Source organism: Dysidea avara, chromosome 7, assembly GCF_963678975.1.
Source record: "Dysidea avara chromosome 7, odDysAvar1.4, whole genome shotgun sequence".
Taxonomy (NCBI): domain Eukaryota; kingdom Metazoa; phylum Porifera; class Demospongiae; order Dictyoceratida; family Dysideidae; genus Dysidea; species Dysidea avara.
The window spans coordinates 20,872,325-20,894,926 of record NC_089278.1 but is presented as its reverse complement, the minus strand read 5'-3'; the positions used below and the strand labels follow the sequence as shown (position 1 = coordinate 20,894,926).

The following is a 22,602-nucleotide window of genomic DNA, read 5'->3' as shown; positions in this document are numbered from 1 at the left end:
CTAGTTGTAAAAAATAGTTTTTTTAGCCACTGGCATGATTATTGATCTTCTTACATAAAATTGAGCTATAGAAAATTAATTGTTTCTTGGGATAGAACAACCATTGTCTTGAACTTGCATGTAAAAATTTTGTCCTAGGTGCAGATGTCATGAAGTTGAGGGTTGGAAGAAGCACTAACACAAGACAGAAAGTTAAGATTGACTTCCCTGGATATGTATAGGACACCCTGGGACAAAAATTCCCAGATAATACAGTAAGGCTCTGTGAAAAGTTCTTCAAAATAATAGCTTGTGGATATGATTATATTTTTGTATATATAGTAGAAGGTAAAACTGCATCTACACATAGAGAAGTTTTGATAAACCCAAAGCTTATAGGGAATCAGCTGCAACTAACAATTCTGAAAGCATTATTAATTTATTTGGTGGCGTCCATGATCAGTGAAACACTTTTTGCTCCTCCTTCTGTTACATTCTAGTATAGTGCCTCTTGCATGATAAAGTGGTGCCTTTTTGTAAATGTTTGGAGCCATCAAACAAGTAGGATACACACTTTTCAGGTTTAAAAGTCACCTGCTTTCTGTCTGCGTGGTCAATATAGCTTTAGAAAGACATAAAAATCATCAATTGTCTGACATAAAAATTACCACTGAGTATAGACTCTGTATAGAATCAATCAATTTTGCAGGGCCTTGCACGGTTTCTTACTCTGCATGAGGTACACATTCTCCAGCTCTTCTTGATCATGGTCTCTTTCCAGTGTATATACTATAAGACTCACTATTTCTGACACTTCACAATTACTATACACAATTTTACAAGATCCATCTGCATAATAGGGGAGAAGTGTGCAATGCATGCTTGGAATTGTCATGAATATGACTGAGCCTGCATGCAGACATTACTACACCCCATCTCAGTACCAGAATAGAATGTATCTGAATATTTAATTTAATTTGTAGTAGACAATCAATAAATGTGTACATATAAGGGCAGAAAAATACATGGCCATAATAACTTCTGGCTCATTCAAATGTGAGTCTGAATGTGACGCATGCATGCATCCAAAAGCAGGTTGCCATATAATATATATTTTGTACTACATAGTTGCTTGATTTACAAACACACAATATACACCTTTACAAACAACCAAATAGCTACCTACTTTGAAGATACACTTGCATTCACAATAGCCATAAGCTAAACTTGATTGTTATACTACATTCTTTCCAGGAACCACTATTAGTGGGTTATGCACTATAATTGTGTCACGTAAAAATGCACAATCTCGGAAATTGCAGGGTAAATCTAAAAAGTAAAAATTGGTACATCTCTGTAAAGTTTATGTGTAGAAAAGTTTGCATATTAGTGCAGAAGCTTTGCCAACAAAATGGAAGTGAAATGGATTCTGAATATTATCCTCTTTAAAAATAAGTCTCTTAATGACGATTGTTTAACCAATAGAGCATCTCATTTCCTACCATATGAGCACATTTACAACTCCAGATCTCCTTACCCACTACCCAATATTTACTGTACATGTGTGTATCAAACAGCTGTAAAACTACAATCAAAAGTTTTAGGCACAAAATGGTTAGGCCTAAGGGGCACAACACAATGAAGGCTAATACACTAATCATTAAGTTTTAACAGGGGTCATAAAAGTTAGCAGTTTAAAATACAAAGTGTCTTCTTTAAGATATTGTATCTTCCTCTTTACATCAGCCACCAAGAGTTTGTGGCTAATGAATTTACCAAAATAGTTTCCAAACCGAGCCCTTTCTCCAGCCATAACACGCTGACAACAAGAACTCTCATCAGATCCATCAAATACAATCTCCACTGGATCAGTGTGGTTTTCATGTTTCATTTGGTTCATCAGTTGAAGTTTTAAACTTCCTCTGATAGGCCAGCGAAGGTGATTATCATATTCTCCACACATTAACAGTACACATAGGGACACATAGCCAGCAGTGTGGCTGAGTGAAACTGACAGACACATTTTGTAGCCATTGTGCTCAGTGTAAAAAGATGGCGAATACCATACTTCTTTGGTACTTTTAGATTTATTAAAATCTGTCATTTTCAGGAAAACATCTGGTAATACATTGCTACTAGTGGCATGTAGAAACTTGAGTTGCAAATCCCAGTCGTGAAGTTTTAACAATGCCTCAAACCTCTCTTGACTCCGTTGTAACTCTTGTCTTGTTATCAATAATGCCTCCTCTGTTACTGTAGACGCATCTTTACTTTTTTGTGCTTCCTTTTCAAGGTTTTGTTTCAGCATATCAATCTCAACTTTATACACACCCAATTCTTTCCTGGACTCCTGGAGTTGTGAATTCAAATTATCCACTGAGATTTTTTCAGTAGTTAATCTATTATTGGCATCTCCCTTTGTTGTGTTTAATTCACTAGTAACTGATTTTTTAGCTTCAGACAGTTCATCCCTAAAATCTCTCAGTTTAATTTCAAGATTCTCTTTAACTTGTTCTGCTGATAATTTTTTATCTTGCAATTCTTTATTGACCTCATAAACCTTTTGCATTTCTAACTGCAACTGTTCACTACTCACAGTAAGTTGATGCTTTAGATGATCTAATGCTGGATTGTACTCTTTAAGCTCAAGTTCTGTATTGATTGCTCTCTTTCGGAGAGACTGTGCTTCAACTAATAGTGACCTTAAACTTTCATCGTGATCAGCTAATGATTTCTTAGCTTCATCTACTTTATTCATAGTCACAGACAAATTATACTTAACTTCTTCCAAATCAGTTCGGTTTGTGAGGTTGGCATTATCAAAATTAACCTCTAACTCTTGGGCTCTTTGTTCAAAAAGTTCTCTTGCAGATTGTAACTGTGTCATTGTGGAAGAGATACCTCTTATCATATATTCCATATGCTGGGTTGTTGTTGCTTCAATATGTCTCATAATCTCATCTCTCCTAACAATACTATCACAATCCACTACTGCAAATGGACACTTCACTATTGCTAGTGGACACTTTTCTAAGTGTACGCTCATCTCCTCCCTTGTCACTTGTCCAATGTCACAATGGTTTGGACACTCCATTGGATATTTGGGACAATCTTCTTGATGACTACCATTGATCCACTGGTAACTACCTGTACTGCTACAATACTGACACTCCACTTGACGCAGTTCACATTCTGCATTCAAGTGCTCTTCAAGTAGCCTGCGTTGCATCACCATACCACAGTTATTGCTACAAGAGACCTCTGTATATTGACAACCAGTGCTGATACTAGCTCCTAACTTAAGATGTTCCTGTATTAATCGCAGTTCACCGACCCATGAACAGCCCATAGTTTTAAGGGTACAATACACTTTGAGATCACCAATTTCCCTTTTAGCCCTTATGTCATTCATGAATTCAACATTTTGCGTCTTACAATTGGGACATGCTGTGGTATGGGATTTGTAATTGTCAACACATTTCTTACAGAAGGTTTGACCACAACACATATTAGCCTGGATAGGATCACGAGCTGGTAGATCGCATATTTTACATAGTAAAACCTCTGGAGGTGGCTTAACAAAATTGTAGTCATATCCCTTTTCGCTATCATCATCTCTCTTTGGTGTTGTTGCTGTAGCTGGCAATGTACTCACAGGCTGTCGAAGAAGCTGTTCTTTTATCTGTGGTCTTGTGCTAGGTGTTCGGAGACCCTACAAATAAAAAAGATGCTTAAGTATGAAACAAACCCACACATTTTGTAAATTCAAACACCACAGCCTTGATGGTATTGTATTACAGCATAGCTCTGTGGGAAAATCCCTACTTTGGCACTGTTACAATGTAGGGATTTTCTCACAGAGCTATGCTATAAAACCATCATTCATCTCTCTTTTTATCACTTGGATCCCTACTTCATTAATAAATTAATAATATTTTTAAATATACTAGTTTCTTTTAAGCATACAGCTATACACGTGTGACTGTTCTAATGGTGACTGCTATATTAGAGTATCTCAAGGCTACTGGGTATGGTCACTATTCCTAATTTTAGACCAATTAGGGTGTGTGGTCATCGTGATTGAGTAAATGAGGTGTGGTTTCTACACTCTGTTGTTTGATCACATTAATAGGCATGGTATCATGAAGTTACAGAGTGTCCAGTACCTTTTACAGTAGATAATTTTGTGGCTTCTAAATATACTGCTCAAGGAAAATGTTGTACAGAAAATTAATGCCTTGATACGGTTTTATTGCATGAAGGAGATGACAATCAGCCTGATTGAAGATAAAAGGAAAGACAAGGTGCAGAAAGCACACACTCGTTAGAACCCCAAAAGGTACATGCCAGTGGTGAGTTTGTTACTGTGGCATAAAATTGTGGCCATACACTGCTTTATTTGGCTTCCAGCTTTGTGAATATGGTCAAGCGGGCAGGCGGGCAGTGAGCTTCACTGCTAATTTCTGCCACAACATACTCACTACTTTTAAGTCACTACTTTTAAGTCACTACTTTTGTAGGCCTACACTACTCTTTTGTAGCGAACGTCACTACATGGTAGCTAGTGACGGTAACTACAAAATTAGTAGTGAATATCACTACACAAAATTAGTGAGTACTGTGACAGACATTAGTAGTGACTTTCACTAATTTGATTTTACTGTGTATGGATGTACATCTCCAGATCCGTAGTGCCAGGTGACAACAGGTGGATTGGCCTTGCTGCTTTGTCCTGTTTTCTATAGCAGGACCATGATTACTACGATCACCTTGGTAATGGCTCGATTAGCACAAAACCAGGTATAAAACAATTTGTACCTGATGAACAACTTACGGTAGCTTTGGCTCTAATTTGTACAAACCAAGCAGCAGCAAATAACATGGTAATTTGTGTGACAACACCTCGGACATCACATAGTCCCGTTAGCCATTAGCCTTTTATAACATACTGACCACGCGTTCCAGTAATTTAAAGAGCCAAGAAGCTTCTAGTCTAAATTCAAGGGACTCTCAAGAAGCCTGGCCTGAGAGATCGCTGATAAAATCTGGGCCAGTTAACAATAATGACCTTATACGAAAATCTTGAAATCTTACTTGAAATTTCATTTGAAATCTTAAAAGATTTAAAAATCTAGTCCCTGATTTTGTCGAGTTTGTTGATCCCTCGTCTGAATCATTGGAGTATTGCTAGATGTAATACACTACAATGGTTGAAAAGAATTTATTGCTATCACTTTTGTACATCGAGAGCTCATCAAGAAGTGAGGAAGGCCAAGACGAACAGTAAATATTGCCATAACTTTGAATAAAGCGCTTTCGGAGCAATCCACATGTTTAATTTACTAAACTCATCAAGCCTAATAGCACCCTGTTTTAACTTACATGTATAAATGAAGTACGCAGCAGTTAAAGTAGTAACAACAAATTCACACAGCAGTACAAGACAACTACAGTAACCCTTGGTACCCCGAGGGTTAACAAATGCTTTAACCCATTAAAATAAAGTCCACAAGTTAAAGGTAACATGGAAAACTAACAAATTGGTGTTCAAACCTAGAAGTTTGTTTGTGGTTTAGTCCTATGGCACGACAAACATCAACAAATACCACTGCATATGGTATGGCTGTTCTCCAGCAGTGGTGTGGTGCTCTGACACAGTATTTATGGCTCCAAAGACCTGTCCATATTGGATTACACAATGACCTTTGCCACATCACAGACAAACAGCTACACATAAGGCTCAAAACTGCAAGATTACTTCCCTCGTGCTAAGGCACTCGGCAACAACCACATGGTACATGGAAACACTAAATATTGATTAATGTAATTAACATACTTGTTGTCGGGTTGGTTTCAGATAAAGTGGTTCAACTTCTTTTATAACAGTCTCCACTGTATCTGGTCCAGTGGCTGTATCTGGTACAGTGGCAGTGTCCTCCATAGTTTTTAGCTGTTTAACCTATTCAATTAAACCATATTGTCATCAATTAGCTCTGAATATACAAGCTAACAGTACAGAGAAAAGTGTAGTATGTATTCCATGATCTATTTACTAAACACTGTGAAAATAAAAAAAATATGTACAGCATTCTACATGACTACTAAACTACATGATCTATCATATTATGCTAGAAACTCGATAGCAACATAACTGCACCTGTAGTTCCTTACATATCCCTGTACATATGAATTAAAAACTCACTTCCATTTGTGTTAGAATTTGTTGATGTTCTTCTTCAAGAGTATGTTTACTACTTTCAACTTCACTCATCACTGCTTTCATCTTTTCAAGTTTATCGTTTTGGCTCCTTATGGTCTTCTCCATCTGTCTCATCTTCAACTCAGCATCCTTGTTATGAGCCTGCATTTACATATATATCAGCATGCAATAACCATACTTAATATGTGACCCACTGAGCGAAAACCAGCTGTTTTCGCTAAATTATAGTTTGCCATAAAACTCTATTGAAATACACTGGATAAAAAAAACGCATGCTACATGAAAAATTTATGCACCCTTTAATCGCGTTTGTACGCACGTACTGAAATTAGGCTCAAATTAATAAAACTTATATATATCACTTGATTCGCCTGTTTATGGAGAGTAAGAAAATCTTTGTTTCATGTTTGCACAGCAACGGATACGTGAGTTATGGGTTTTTATTTACAATGTGGTAAAAATGACGTTCACCATCATCATTTTGTAGTTGGAATGGCCTTTTCCTTTGTCAACACAAAGGAGTACAGGGAAAACACTATAACTTGCTTGATTTGCAAGTTCATAGTGCACAGATTGAGCCAAGTCCCATCTTCGTAGCTTTTTTTAATCGTGAGTTATGATCAATTATCTCAGTGCCTGTAATTTATTTCAAGTATTGTTGCTGTACAAATTGAGTTTATCACTGTTCCAACTGTCAAGCGCTATAACTCCAAGACCATTCATAATAAAAGGCTGAAACTTTGGCTGTCCACTCTTTTGTTACTATAGATTACAGAGATGCAATATAACAAAATTCAAGGAATGTATGAAAACGGCCGGTTTTCGCTCAGCAGGTCACATATGTATGTAACATAATGTACTTCATATACACCCATGTATATGGACAGAAGTTTTCCTAATTGATTACATCTGGTTAAGATTTTCTGAGTTCCCAGTGTCCTGACTTAGGATAGGATCAGGAGATTACAAACAGATACAAGAACACCTTCACACCTCAGATCAAAGGAGTTGCCCTGGCTACACTAGCCGGGCTACATACGAAATGTAGACTGGGCTACATCTGGACAGTGATTATATAGACGTTGAGGCTGAAATCGATTGTGAGGATTGATTAATACTCAAGTGATATAGTATGCACAACTGGATCTCACCATGAAAACCACTCAGATGGAGAGCGTTTTGTTATCCTTGCTATCTTATGAGTTGAAAAGCACTGGACTAAGGTGAGAACTAGTGCTGTAGCTTATTCACTAATCGTCTCCACACATTTCTGAATACGGACCCACAGCCCCATTACGAAGTTACCACTCCTGCATGAAGTAACCACTCTGTAATCATTCCATAAATGATTCAATAGCACTGATTAAAACATTAAATTCATGTAACCGAAATTCTCTGTAATATCTCTAGGACATTGCAACTGAATGTATCCAGAACATACTAGCTGTTGACCCATAATCAAAACTTTCAAGCAGGTATATATAATACGTATATCCAGTGGCTGCACTCAAATTGGCTTGGGCAATTGATCGCCTTGTGCAGGCTATCAGCCTGATAAAGATGGGAAGTGTTGCATCGTTGTAACATGGGGCATTCAGGCTTTTGCCTGATATGTATGCCCTCAGCCCTCAGGTATACGTATCAGGCAAAGTCCTCATGCCCGTGTTACAACTATTATACATGTAACTGTTGCAATTATCATCTACAACCGCATTACAAAATGTGGGGTAGATAGTGTCAATTTAATTGTTTTACAACACACATACATACTTACACACCTCAAGCACATTTACTTGATGTCTTTCGTGCAGTATTATTCTTTGCTCAGTATCCAACAGAAGTTGTTCGATAACAGTAGGAAGTTTCTATACCAACATTTATCATGTAAAATAAATAAATAAACATTTTTACCTCAGGTTGTCTCATCACCTCTGTGACCACTGCAAATTTGGATGGCTGCAAAAAAAATCAATCTTACAGTAAAGTACTGAATATTGTACCCAGTATAGTAATCAAGATGATAGAATGCTGTATACATAGTAATAACTCGATTATATCCAAATGTTGATTAACTTAGACCACCAAATGTTGCATAAAGATTGTTCTATTAGAATATATTTTGTCAACTGGGTGTATGTTCTATTAGAGCAGATGTATGTTTTATAGTAAATAAACATATCTCACTAAACAATTAAACACTTTATTATGATTGGACAGGTACACATTCAGGTGTTCAGATAACAGAGGTCCTACTGTATTATCCACTTTGACAAAAACATTAGTTATGCAATGCAAGTGACTTGCACTTACTGGCTGTGCTGACAAGAACCCCAAGGGTCCCAAGTTTGAAGGTTTAGTTTCAATTCTTATTCCAGGAGAGATATCAACTTCAGTTATGCCCTGACTATAAAAGTAATTGCTGTGTTCTATTATTTTGGTACTGATCAGAGTGACAACAGTCTTAGGTATCATCCAGTACATCACAGTTGAGCTGCTTTTGGTTGCTAATAGCTGTAGGCAGTGTGGTGTGATGTCACACTTGTCTAGCAGCAGTGAACGTACACCAAACACATGTTTAAGAAGACACTGATAGTACTGGTGGGCACACTTGACGGCCAGTATAGTGTGAGTGCTACCATCACAAGGCATCATACAAGGAGCTGGGGGAGGCAGAGGGTAGGAGACAATTTGATGTAACGGGTCCAACTGGTAATCATATTCTTCCAAAAGTTTCAGTGCCTTTTCATCAGACTGAAGAATAGTTCTTAGCACAGAGTGGTCACTCCATGTCCAAAAGGAGCTTAGGATCTTTAAAAGTGAAGGAGTGTGTTTGTATTTGTGTAAGCTGTTCACAAACTCAGAAGGGAATACTGCAATCTTATGAGTATCGCTAGCCATTAGACTACTACAATGTTCCACTATCATCTTAGGATCACAGAACTGCACTAACTCATTCAGTTTGTCAGTGAGTTTAAGAAAATTTGAGTTCACCATCGAAGGCTTGAAGTGTTTGGTAGCACCTACATGATCAGGTGAGGGATGCCTTTTTCTGGGTCTTGCTGACAAAGATGCCGTCTGTGTCTCCATTGCATTACCAACACCAGATTGTTCAATTATATAGGAGATTTTTAGTGAGATGGATTGAAGTGGTGCAACACGTCCAGGGTATACAACTCCAGCATACTGTAATGCTACATTACAAAGTTTAAGGAAAAATTAAAGGTAATAGGGAAAAAGTGCTGATACAAAGAGAGATCATTACTAGACATGCAAAGTTAGCCTCTACTTTTTATACAAGTAGTAAATAAACCAAAGAATGGGAACTACATTCACATGTCAGGTGGTGATGATCTCCCTTGTTTCAGCACTTTTACTACAATGTTTCCCAGTAGCTTATAAAATCTCTTACACTTGTTTGTAAACTTTTGAAGTATAGTACACACTGCATCATAAGAAAGAATGGGATCAAACAAATTAGGCCACACGTAGTTTTATGATAAGTGTTTCAAACAGTAGTTACTAACTAACAAGCACAGTAGCTATTTCACTTAGTGTTCTGCCCATTACACAAACCTATAGACAGAGAAAAGTGCCCCTGCTATCAAAGCTACTTACTACAATTGTTAGAGGCATTGTGGATATTCTTAACTTAATCAAACAACAGATGATGTGTAACTCACAAATTGGAACCTTTGTGCTGCAAATTAAAGGAAATAGTAAGAATTTGTATTGTACCTCCAGTGGTACACCAAAACACAATTATGGGGCCATTTACGACATCAACAGAGTAACTGTGAAATAAATCAAGCCTATGTATGGTGACAGACATTATTGAGATATGTTTGTTTGAAAGTAGAGATGTACCGATTCAACTTTTCTGAGCTTTACCAATACCAATCTGATCTGGGAAAGTTATTACTGATCTACCGATATTGTACTGATCTGACATCAGTTATCTAATATGATGACTGATATTATTTTTACAGCATTTTATAATCTCAGACTAAGCCAGTTGGTCAATTGTTAGCTGAATGATGATCATGGCATTGTTACTGGAGTCAATACCAATGGTGATGTGGCCACCTAGACAATCAGCAGTAAATATTTTAATGCATGCTCCTACCAAGACTTGCCTGAAATGGTTTGTAGGCTGTTGTAGCAGAGATTCTAATAGTTTAGTGTATTTGATATGGTGCAACACTATATTCATTGTTTTCTGCCAAGGGCCTCTGGTAAGTTCAAGGGTAAGTTTCAGCAATTAAAGCAGCTAACTAGCCTGCACATATTTATATGGCTTCTCGTAGTTTCAATGAACACAAGGCCAAGAAATGGCACTAAACCTTAGCTTGTAAATGGAGCAGAGAAATGATAGAAGTCTAGTATGTTTGAAGAAATGGTAATTAGAAAGATCAGTATCATGAATCAGTGGCTTCAACAGAAAATTGGTTCTACCGATTTTGCTCAAATTGTCGAGATCGGTACTGATCCAATACTAGATCAGTAGAACGGTACATCTCTATTTGAAAACATCAATTAGATGGTGGAGGTGGCAGTTAGTCAATAAAACAATCTGCTTAATAGTTTCCATAGTAACTTATTTGGCATTTTGGGTCTTCTCTAAGGGATTGATTATACCTAACTACTACTGCCAAGCCATCATGAGGAAAAAAGCAAGGCTGGTTTTTAATTGATATTGCTTAGTGTGAAAATGCAAATTTTTTAGTACTGCTACGCTGTATGACAGGCATATAAACTTACCATCCATAAGTGGAATAGTGATGTCTGGATGACTCTCCATCAACACCTCATTAAATATCAGTAGACTTGCTGTGTCCATTTGTTTGACATACTCCAGTATGAGACCATTCCTATGGTACCTGGTAGGACCACTAGTGACCACATCAAATTCATCTTTATTTATTAATCCATGATTGTACATCAGTAAAAGCAGGTCATCGTTCAAATAGAGCAGTAGGAAATCAGTAAAATGATCAATTACTTCATAAGGATTTGCTATACAGATAAATACATACATACAACCATGATCTGAAATACACATAATCTTAGCTACCTAGAAGAATGTATAACAGGACAGAGTTATGCGTAATTATAGCTACTAAATTGAAAACCATCTGGCATACATGTACTAGTGGTGTGTGTGTGTGTGTGTGTGAGTGTGAGTGTGAGTGTGAGTGTGAGTGTGAGTGTGAGTGTGTGTGTGTGTGTGTGTGTGTGTGTGTGTGTGTGTGTGTGTGTGTGTGTGTGTGTGTGTGTGTGTGTGTGTGTGTGTGTGTGTGTGTGTGTGTGTGTGTGTGTGTGTGTGTGTGTGTGTGTGTGTGTGTTATAGAACAATTTACCAGAATCAATTTGTGCAGTTTTAAAATCATATTGCTGGTCCTTTATCATGTGATCACCAATCTCAAGGTACAGAATATCCTCTAGCTTATTCCACATTTTGAAAGCTGAGTAACGCGCGTGACACACCAACTCTGTAGGAAGTAGCCAGCACAAAACCACAGAACCCTCAATGATACGATTAAGCAGCAAAGTTGCATCATCAACATCAAAAATAATTTCAAGTCTGCACCAATGACTAATAATATCGTTGACAGTGAGTTCATCAAGTTCTTTGTTCCATTTTTCTTTAACTTTTGAATAGTAGTCATCAGTGATCTCGACTTCTTGCATTTGATTAAGAACATCTTTGAGTTTTAGTGATGAAATAGTGGCTTTATATTTCTTAATTAATTTAATAGCATTACATTGAAGTGAAGCAGCAGCCATTTTTTCTAGCAGACGAATATTCATCCAATTACAAAACGGAGATTGCGTAACTGCATCAAAAAGGTCATTAAGATTTGTGGTAGCTGTAACTTTCTGAACAAACTCATCAGGAAGCTTTGCACTCATTTGTTTATCATTAGTAATACATGCTCTTCGGACTAATGGGAGTTTGTCTTCACTCAAAATGCACTGAAGTTCAGACACCAGTGCTAGAAACATATCATTGGTATTGTCAAATTCATTAAAATCTACTAGAGAAGAAACATCAGCCGGCACTGTAGTACAGATATTTAATTCTGATTTAATTCTTTTTGCTAAAGATATTGTAGCTATATCTCCTTTATGTTCCATGATATCCAGCATTTCAAGAAAGCTTTCTTTAATACCACTTTTGAGGTGTGAGTTTATTGTATGCAAGAAGGAGTTAATAGTGAGTTCGTCTTTCTCTTCTAATGTGATAATCCGTGCAGACACAAAATGATGGGAAAGACGGTTGATCTTTAATATATTCACAAACTTGGCATAATTTTTGGTGAAAATATCATGGTACTCAGATATTGGTTCTATTGGGTAATTCAAAACCTTCATTAGTATACATATACAATGTAACTATGTGAACCAACGGTGAGAGACAAATCCCTCAGGCCCAAGCAGACCCATATACTGTACAAGGAGTTCGGGTGCTGATTTCAATGCTGCTATGTATGTGTGTGTGTGTTTGTGCGTTTGCGTGTGTGTTTGTGTGTTTGCGTGTGTGTTTGTGCGTTTGCGTGTGTGCACGCGTGTGTTCACATACTAACACACACATATCACTGCAAATATTCCAATGTACAATCAGGAGCTAGGCAGATCATAAGCTCCTAGTGCAATGAATACCCAACCGAACCTTTATATGGATACATTGCTAAAATGATTATTCTATTTAGCAGATAAATCATAAGATTGCATTTTCTCTAATTCTTGTATTCTTACATAGACATCAGTAGGTACTGCTTTACTACATAAATAACACTTGGTACACTCCAAGGATCAAAAAACAAAATTGGGATTACAGTAATTACTATACACAGTGGGTATATACTAAAAGTACAGAACACTGCAGTTCACCTTGTGACTCCTTTGACATCTTGTAGAATAGATATACTATGGACAAAAGAGTACAATCAAAAGGTAACAACAATGAAGTGCTAACTGTGGCATTACAAGTTGTCATTAATGGCAAAAAGCTAAACAAGAAATTCAACTGTATCACATGTATATCATTCATGTACAACCAAGCTATACCCGAGTTGATCATCCACCAGCAGCAGATGGTGTCTCATGAATGCATAATTAAATGTTGAATTGTGCCTAAAAATTGTGAATAAAAACGTTCCAATAACACAGTGCAATATTATTCTAGGATGGGCCATACCTTCTGTTAAGCTGGCCTGCTGCTTGCTATCTGTAACATATGTACATAAACAACACCATACTAATTTGCTTTATTAAAAGAAAATTTTAATGTTTGTGGGTACCATTTACAGTACCATGGTGCAGTTCAAGGGAGTAGTTTTAGAAACACTCCAGTTAGTAACTGAAACAAGGGGGTGTACTCATTGTATTGAACTCAAAGAGTCAAGGATGGTAAATTCATGCCAAGTCAATGGTCAAGGATAAAATATGAAAACCACAATCAAAGGTATCAACATTCATCACTAAGTCAATGGTCATATACTGGAATAGGCTCTGGTGAAAGTTTGGCTGGTCAAGACTTTTACTATGGTTGCAAATCTACCTACAGTGTGTGCTCCCCTTGTGTAAGAAGTATAACTGGATACCTAGAAATTTTGGTGGTATGCATATTTCATGGTTATGCACTTTGCCATGTTTTTTTAAATTTCACAGATGCCTCTTAGCCTATGATTTTCACATTTTTAATTTCACAGATCACTGTTGCCCAATTTGAAGATTATTGTCCTCGACCACACAGCTATGAAGGGTCTGGATTGATTTTTACTTCAAGCATCATACAGATTGCTAAAGCATATCCGAACCAAGTAGTACAGTAGCAGCAATCTCTGTGTGAGGCATAGTTTAGTCTTCCAGTAGGCAGCTTCTTTTGCGAGCCACACTTGCTTTAATATTGGGAATACGTGATATTGTTTGCAAGCATACGTGGAGTCCACATATGTCTGCAAACAGTGTACACACCAGGAGCCACAATACATGTACATCAGTAAGGTGAGTTGAAGTTTATAGGACACACATAAATTTTCATGTGATAAAATTTCACGGTAGCTTTACTAACCACAAAAAACTGTGAAAACTACATACTGAGAAAATTTCCAGGTCTATAGAGGACAAAAGCTAGTACTGCGTGCAGACCAACAGAGTGGTATTTCTCTGATCAATGGAACTTTCTGAAGCTTTAATTGGTAAGTGCCAACCACAAGTAGATTATAAATATGTTACATGATGATTGATTTATATTTAAACTCAACACCTTCAGCAGGGCCACTCTTTCACGTGAGTGTAACATGATCTCAGTACAACACATCAAATAGCATACACAACTAAAGTGCCACTGTATATGTACTCTTCAGCTTGACAGACAAGAAAGCTGACTTATCAGGGAAGTATACAAAAAAATTAAAACCTCCAAAAGGTCAGGGTGTGATTTTAAAAGTACATGTTATAGTTAGATGCATGGTAAACATATAGTGTCAGGAGGTATATATAATCTATGGCAGTAATGGTGTGGGCATAGATTTATAAACCCCAGGTACCTGGGGTTTATAAATCTATAGTGTGGGGATTTAAATAACGCGAGATCAGTACAGACATCATCTGACTCACGGAAATGTCGCTTCTCAACTTAAATGATGGGCTTGCAACCTCCAAAATGAATCCAGGATTAGTGCTTTATAGCAAAATCTGCTCTCTTTTGCATATAAAGGATTTGCGGGCTAAATTCTAATTAATGCCAATTATTTCTATTTAATGCCAATTATTTCTATTTAAAGCGTAGCGATTGCTTGTTTGTAGTAGGAACTGAATAAAGCGATCTTTTTGTGATCATAGCTGTTTATCAGAGGGCTATTTATGTAGCGAATGATTTGTTTCATCTATGGTAAAATCAAACAATGGCCATGAGCTTCAATTGCAATACTGACAGTTTTGAGTAGTGCATAATCGCAGGTCATGCAGGTTAGAGAAGATGTTCAATTGTGCTATTAGGGATTGAGTAAATATGATCATGTTGGTGCTCTGCGGAGGGAACTTGGATGGCTCTGTATAAATCCAACTCCACTGTAATTATATATCTGATGTGGCCCCTCATGTGGGCAATTTAGTTTGGCAGGCAATCACACTAGGATACCAGAACTGCCCTTTATTTTACCTTTCTATAGGCTCTCAAAGTTGTTTTGTTTGTTTGTTTTTTTATCCAAGGGGACCGGAGAAATAAGTTACCATTATATTATACTCATTACATAGTATGGAACTTTGATCACAACACTTGTTGTGCTCTGCATCATTAAGTTCTATGAGAGACACTGTACTACTGACTCATATATAGTCAACAGCATTTATACTTTCCAAAAACATACATCACAGCAAGCTGCTTAAGAGTTTACACTCAACTTTGCCATACTTCTAACATTGGAACAGTTATTATTATTATCAAGTCTACTAGTTGGGCAGTGGAGGGTAATGTACAAGTAAAACAAAACAAGCTGTTTATATGTATAGTCAAATTTTACTCATATGCAGTCATATCTAGGGGCCCTACCAAAGAATTTTGGCACCACACCAGAGGTATTTGTGAGATCAAGATACTCTAATAGAGCAGTCACACTATTCAGAGCTGTAGCAAACTATGCATTAACTAATACAAGTGGAGGTTTGCCATTGCGAACAGGCTGTCTTTTTTTGCTACCAAACCAGATAGTCTAGACAGTGGTACAGTGTATTGAATATATAAATAAGTGTAGGCAAGGCTTAAATGAAGTGTACATGCATTGTATAACAAAATTTCAAACGTTTGACATTGACAGGCTACTAACAAACACTTGTTCATGCAGCCATGTTGTGCACTCTCATGTTCATGCTACTCTGATACAACATTCTCAAATTACAAAAACATATGTTATTTTGTATGCTGTACACAGAATGTTAGTACTTTGAAAACCAAAGCATCATCTTTACCATAATGCTGTCCCTTTCTCACATCTTCAGCCAAATTTTTAAAGTGTATAAACTTTCTATAGTTCTCAATGTCAGACCTCTCCCCAACTATAACTCTTTGACAATTAGAACTATGATCAGAGCCATCAAATTCAATGTCTAATGGTGGTGTATGGTTATCATCATTCAGTTGGTTCATCAGTTGAAGTGTTAAAATTCCTTTGATAGGCCAGTGGAGCTGGTCATCGTATTCTCCACACATCAACAGTACACATATGGAGATGTAGCTAGGAATGTGATGGGATGACACAGATAAACACATTTTGTAGCCTTTGTCCCCAGTGTAAAAAGAAGGGGAGTACCATACTTCTTTTTTGTATCTAGTAAAGTCAGTCATTTTTAAGAATATGTTTGGGAGGACATTGCTGCTAACTGCGAGTCGATAATTGAGCTGTACATGCCATTCCTGTAGTTGTACTAACACTTCAATCTTATTATTATAGCTTTGCACTTCAGACGCTTGCTGAGTAACTTGTGACAGGTGTTCAGTAGTTTGCGTATCATCAAATTTTAGTCCACCTTTGATAGCTTGTATGTCATCTTTGTAAGTTTGAAAATCTTTCTTGAAATCCTCAAAACTCTTCTTGAAATCATCCACTTCAGCTTTTTGCTCAACAAAAGTATCATTCAAGCTTTGCTTTACGACTGCTAACTTCTGATTAGCTTCATCTTTAAATTGTGTCAAATCTTGTTTGATATCGAGTAAGGCAGTTTCGTGCATAGCTTCCATGTCATTTACAATCTGCTTAATACCCTGGATTTGTTGTGATGTTGTTTGCTGAACACTTTGAATTTCCAGCTGTAAATGGTGATTCTTCTTGGCTATATCCCGCTTCACACCATCTAGTTCAGATAAGTAGTTGGCAACTTTTAAATATGAACTCTTCTGTTCAGCCCGTGCCATATCAAATAAAGAGTTCATTTGATTGTCATGGTGGGTAAGGTTGCTTTTAACTTCACTCATTTCATTTGAGGTCACTGACAGATTGTGGTAAAAATTATCGAGTTGACTTATATAAGAGTGCTGTGTATTGTCAGCGGTACCCTGTAACTTGTTAATCATTTGTTCAAGTAACTCTTGGGTAGTGTGTACCTCTGTGCTCAAATATGTGATGTTTTCCAACATATGGTCCATGTGAAGTGTTGTTGTTGTTTCCAAGTGATTTGTTATGTCCTTTCTCCTAACAACACTGTCACAACCCACTACTGCAAATGGACACTTCACTATTGCTAGTGGACACTCTTCTAAGTGTACGCTCATCTCCTCCCTTCTCACATGTCCTACCTCACAATGATTTGGACACTCCATTGGATATTTGGGACAATCTTCTTGATGACTACCATTGATCCACTGGTGTCTACCTGTACTGCTACAATACTGACACTCCACTTGACGCAGTCCACATTCCGACTTCAAGTGATTTTCAAGTAGTCTATGCTGCATTTTTGTGCCACACTTATTGCTACATTGTACTATTGTATACTGACAACAATCAGTGGAACTAACATTGTAGTTGAGATGCTCATTTACTGATTGCAGTTCACCAACCCATAAGCACCCCTCATATTTATGAGAACAAAACACTTTAAGTTCGCCAATCTCACGCTCAGCCCTTTTGTCATTCATATAACTAAAGTTTTCTTTTTTGCAATGTGGGCAACCAGTGTTGTCAATAATCGAGGGTTCTTGGTACCTACCAATACATTCCCTACAAAAAGTCCAACCACAGCAATTAGTCTGAATGGGGTCACATGCTGGAAAGCGACATATCACACAGACTAGATTATGAGGAGGTGGTATAACATAATCATAATCATATCCTCCATATTCTTCATTTGGTGACGTGTGAGTAGCTTGTGGCATGTCACTGCCTGATGGTTGTTGATGGGGACCCTCATGATTGGTGTCATTGTCATCAAAGCTTTTCTCTGGAGCCTCAGTAACTTTCTAAATAAAAAACAAAACAATATTACACACTTTGTTATATATTATGTGTGGAGACAGATCTAACCCTAACCCTTTGACTGACAAAGTATACAAGTGGTCCTAAACTTCTTGGATGGTAAAACTAAAACCTTTTAACTGTTACATACATGTGCATGACTGACCATCTTTGCCTATAACTCCACCCTCTACAGTTAAAAGATTAATGTACTCAATGGTAAAAGGTAACACTAGGCAAAGGAAATGTCATGGTATGTAGTTAAATATCCATACACACAGTAGCGTGCAGTGTGGCCCAAGAAGCTGGCACACCACGCCAGTGTGTTATTAACAGGAAGAACAATAACACAATTTTCATGCATACGTGTCCCTGTGTTGCCTTTACAAAATGAGTATCTCTGTGTATCTGTGTTTTTCTTTGTATTTTTGCATACTTACAAAAGCTGTCATAAAATTCAAATGCATTATCCAATTGCCTGGAAGTTTGGCATACATCGGTGACGAATCTTGATACCGAGTTTGATTTCAATACCATAAACAGTCACACAGTTGTTAATGATTATTAAGACAAATATGATGTTGCCATCCTTACAGAGTTTATAAACCGCTTTACGAAAAATTGGTGGTTTAACTATTGAACCTCAAACCTTTTATGATTTGGTACAATTGAAGAGTTATAATGAAACAGTGAAGCATGGGTAGCTAGCGTAAAATCAAGATTTGTAAATTGCTACAGGTAAACGGATGAAATGGCTAATAGTAACATATCAAAAACTGTGTGTGGATAGTCTGTTCATCATAACTGACATAAAGTGGTAAACAAGTGTATGATAAGGCCTCTTAATTGGTCTCCCCTTAAAGTCATGCTCTCCCTCCTTTTGTGCTGTCAGCCTGGCAGGGAACACGACATTGTGACCAATGTGCATGTCTGTAGCAAGTTAGTATCCCGTACAACATGTGCAACATTATCTGGAGAAAACAATGAATAAATTTTTCTCTAAGTTGAAAAGAAATTCGCCCATACAGGTATACCCATATTGAATTTCCTATCAACATGAATATGAATAAAACAACATGAATAAAACATACTATATAATTACTCTGATTGCACAGTGATAGGTACACAGAAATATATAGTTTTCCTGTCAAGCTTTTTAAATGCATATTCTCTAGAGAGTCATTTTTGTTCATGTACTTTAAAGACATGCCCCCTTCAATTTGAGGAATCAATATTTCTAGTAACGTAGGAGGCCAGCTACACTGTTTTTACAGCGTCTTGCTTTCACTTGTACTTCAAACCTGTGCAAATAAACTGCCTTACTAGTAAACTTACTGTATCTGTTTGGAAGGTTAATACAATGGCTTTCTATACTGCCTTAGTATTTGCTCACATGAAGAATACAAACACACACATTTTTTGGAAAACAATTTCTTAGTTTAAAAATAGGCTTGAAGAAACCCGAATTCTAGCAAATCACTCTGTTCTACACTTTACATACATTGCTTGTTCTCAACTGTGCCTCCGGCATGCTAATTGTGAGAATCGTGCCTCTAGCATGATTCTCACAATTTGAGGTATGATCCCATACTCACACCCAAGGTATTGAATCTCAGCCTACAATCATTGGAGGAAATGGCACTGGATCAGAGCACTGGATTAAGACAGGGCTGGACTCAGGAATTGCCAAGAGCAGATCACAGTGAGATATGGGATAAAAGGAACAGAGTATTTTGACTATTCTATCACTTACAAGTGTTATCTAAGTTATAATGTACACTGGGGCATGTTCTAAACTGATCATGTAATGCCATGGATACACTTCTGATCACTGTGAAAGATGCCAGCATTCGCAAATATAATAGCTAGCTAACTCATCTGGAATCAACCAACTGTGTGTTGCTACGTTATTTGCAAGAGTTCATAATATTAGAGAGACCACCTGTATAGCAACATAACTGATAATGGCAGAATGTACATAGACACAATAAGCTGCACGCACAGCAATACAGCTGTATACACAGGTGCACAACAACACAGCAATTCCCTATAAGGCATAAACTTAATTTCTCATCCTCTTGTACTCAAAATAGCAGTGCAGGAAGGCAGAATTATATTTTTATTTTTTACTAATTAGATAGCTGAATTCGCTAGCTAAAATGACTCAAAATGCAATTTTCATGGATTGTGCTAGCAAGGTACCAACTATAAAAGGTGCTAATTGGCCTCCCTAGCCACCAGTGATGCAAGAAATCCTTGATGAGGTAAGAAAAACAGTGATGCAGGTGGGGATGAGACACTAATAATTAAGTTTATGTGGCCTAAGGGCACATTTCAAGGGGTGGCACTCTAATATCTCTGTATTCCGATCTTTGTCCTTGGTCAAAGTTGAAAAAATAAGCCTTAACTCTTGAAATATGCTAAGCTCCGCACTTGACTCTTGACCAAATTCTTGCATATTTTCATAAAATTACGGTTATGCTGTAACTCTAATCAACTGTGGTATACACTTTACAAAGCAAGGCTTGTATTTTGACCTACTGCAAACTTCTTGCTTGACTTTCATTTTGACTGAGGACGAAGATCAGAGCACAAGATATAGTGGAGTGCCACCCCCTTGCATTTTGTATGTGGCAGTGGATTTTATTTTGTATGTTGATCTCACTCCTGGAAATGGTTTCAGTTCAGAGTTGCATTTTTTTTTTTTTTTTTGTATATACAGTATCAGACCTCTTAACTCGATCTCACGGTTTACTGTGAGACTAAAGTTTTTTAGCCTATTTTCAAGGTCTCACGGTCAGGTACCAATTTCTCAAGGTCACGCTCCGGATCTCAAGAACACTCAAGGTTTTCACCTGTAAACAACTCAAACCCACAATCGAAAACATTTTGTCAACTCAATATATGTATAAATAGTACTCATGTGATAAATATTTAAAATTTTATGGTGCTCAAATCAGTAAAAGACTGGAGCCAACCTGTAGTCCAATGCCGTATTACAGTATGGTGACTTCTCATTTTTGTTTAGTTTTTCTAGCATTAATCAACTATAAATGGACTTGGTTACGAATGTAGAGGGCAAGAAATATATCGCGTGCCAGGGCTAGTCTTGCGTGGCCAGACTGCTATTTCAGCGTAGGGGCTTATCGATTATAAGCGCCCACGCAGAAAAGGGTCTGGTCCAGTTCATATAGGCAAGTCGTCCTCAGTACCTTCGTCAACACTTGGAGTGCTGATCATAAGTACGTCATCTGACATTCACAATTATCCATATACGGCATTCAAACGGGTAGGCCAATGACGTATTGACCATTGGGATGACGTGGCCCCAATCAACACCCAACACCACGTTTTTGATTCTGTGAACGACTTGCCTATACAAACTGGACCAGACCCTTTTCTGTGCGGGCGCTTATAATCTCTAATCGATAAGCCCCTGCACTGAAATAGCGGTCTGGCCACGTGAGACTGCCAGGGCAGAGGCCAGATTCAGACCTAATGAAAGGATTAGTGATATCTACAATCATCACAAAGATAGGCATAAAGCTGAATAGCAGACTTGTAACTCACATGATGTTACACCATGCTTGGAATTCCAGGTTGCTTAGATCTGTGTGTAGAATAACACCATAGAAATAAGCTGCAACCTGCTCCAAGTCTCCTCGCCCACCAAACTTCAGCAGTAATTAATCTTTTTTTTTTCTTCTTCTTCTTGCTCTCTCTTAAAATAAGTACTTAGCTATATAAGTAAGTTTATTATTAAATACACATGTAAGTTTTAAAATTATAGGATAGTTCAACTATATACCAAATGTAAATGTATGTAATAACCTTAGCCAGCTAACTTAATTTGATTGTAATTTTATACATTCAATTGTAATTGTAAGTTGTACGTATACTTTTTCTGGCTGTGGACACCAGTTGCCCACAGACCATTAATGCAGGCCTTGCCTGCATTAAAAAGCAGTTAAAAAAAAAAAAATAACAGCAGTATAGCTAGTTCATGCTTGTTGACATCATTTTTAAAAAAATCGAGTGTGTATGTGTGCATGAGGCCTACGTGTCTAATGTACAGTATAAATGCCTACTCCACCTTCCAGATAGCGCGAATACGTGGCCAGGCAGTTTCGCTCTCAGGCTGCAAGCTGGATTTTCTAATAAACGCGCACATACGTACACGTCAATGCCCGATACACCAACACATCATTTTAGACATTACATTTACCTTATCGTCACTACTCATAGCCAAGATTTGCTTCACGAGGAACACCTCGCACCTACAACAGAATGATTTCAGATTTTAATTTTAATTGGATTTCACTGAATTCCTCAAAGAACTTAAAATTACATTGAGCAAGTCTGGACTCTATACCTGTATACCTTACACAATCTGAAAGTTCTGACTCCTGTAAATATTCATGATGGTATGCTTTCCAATGATCCCATCAC

The 22,602-nt window shown here is 37.4% G+C and overlaps 2 protein-coding genes across 3 annotated transcripts; both read right to left on the bottom strand.

Moving 5' to 3' along the window:
* Positions 1–945: 945 nt before the first annotated feature.
* Positions 946–14,948, bottom strand: LOC136262088 (uncharacterized). Of its 2 annotated transcripts, XM_066056237.1 has the most exons (12): positions 14,822–14,948; positions 13,398–13,427; positions 13,268–13,333; positions 13,091–13,126; positions 11,557–12,546; positions 10,958–11,212; positions 8,510–9,390; positions 8,111–8,155; positions 7,978–8,064; positions 6,182–6,340; positions 5,816–5,938; positions 946–3,691 (listed from the first exon to the last, which is right to left on the bottom strand). In XM_066056237.1, the coding sequence occupies exons 3-12, from the start codon at positions 13,278–13,280 to the stop codon at positions 1,640–1,642; spliced, it is 4,641 nt and encodes a 1,546-aa protein (XP_065912309.1). In that variant the 5' UTR covers positions 13,281–13,333; positions 13,398–13,427; positions 14,822–14,948; the 3' UTR covers positions 946–1,639. The 2 variants fall into 2 exon arrangements, with proteins under 2 accessions (XP_065912309.1, XP_065912310.1); XM_066056238.1 differs by lacking the exons at positions 13,268–13,333; positions 13,398–13,427 and having other exon boundaries at positions 14,822–14,943.
* Positions 14,949–16,062: 1,114 nt separating this feature from the next.
* LOC136262086 (TNF receptor-associated factor 5-like) lies at positions 16,063–22,498 on the bottom strand. Its single transcript, XM_066056233.1, has 2 exons — positions 22,379–22,498; positions 16,063–18,158 (listed from the first exon to the last, which is right to left on the bottom strand). The coding sequence occupies exons 1-2, from the start codon at positions 22,394–22,396 to the stop codon at positions 16,113–16,115; spliced, it is 2,064 nt and encodes a 687-aa protein (XP_065912305.1). The 5' UTR covers positions 22,397–22,498; the 3' UTR covers positions 16,063–16,112.
* Between the last annotated feature and the right edge of the window lie 104 nt (positions 22,499–22,602).

Excerpts from the sequence above, each read along its gene's own strand:
- LOC136262088 (XM_066056237.1), bottom strand. Across the intron at positions 11,213-11,556 it reads AACTGCACAAATTGATTCTG|CAAATCCTTATGAAGTAATT; the intron begins GTAAATTGTTCT and ends TTATCTGTATAG. Across the intron at positions 3,692-5,815 it reads TGAAACCAACCCGACAACAA|GGTCTCCGAACACCTAGCAC; the intron begins GTATGTTAATTA and ends TTTTATTTGTAG.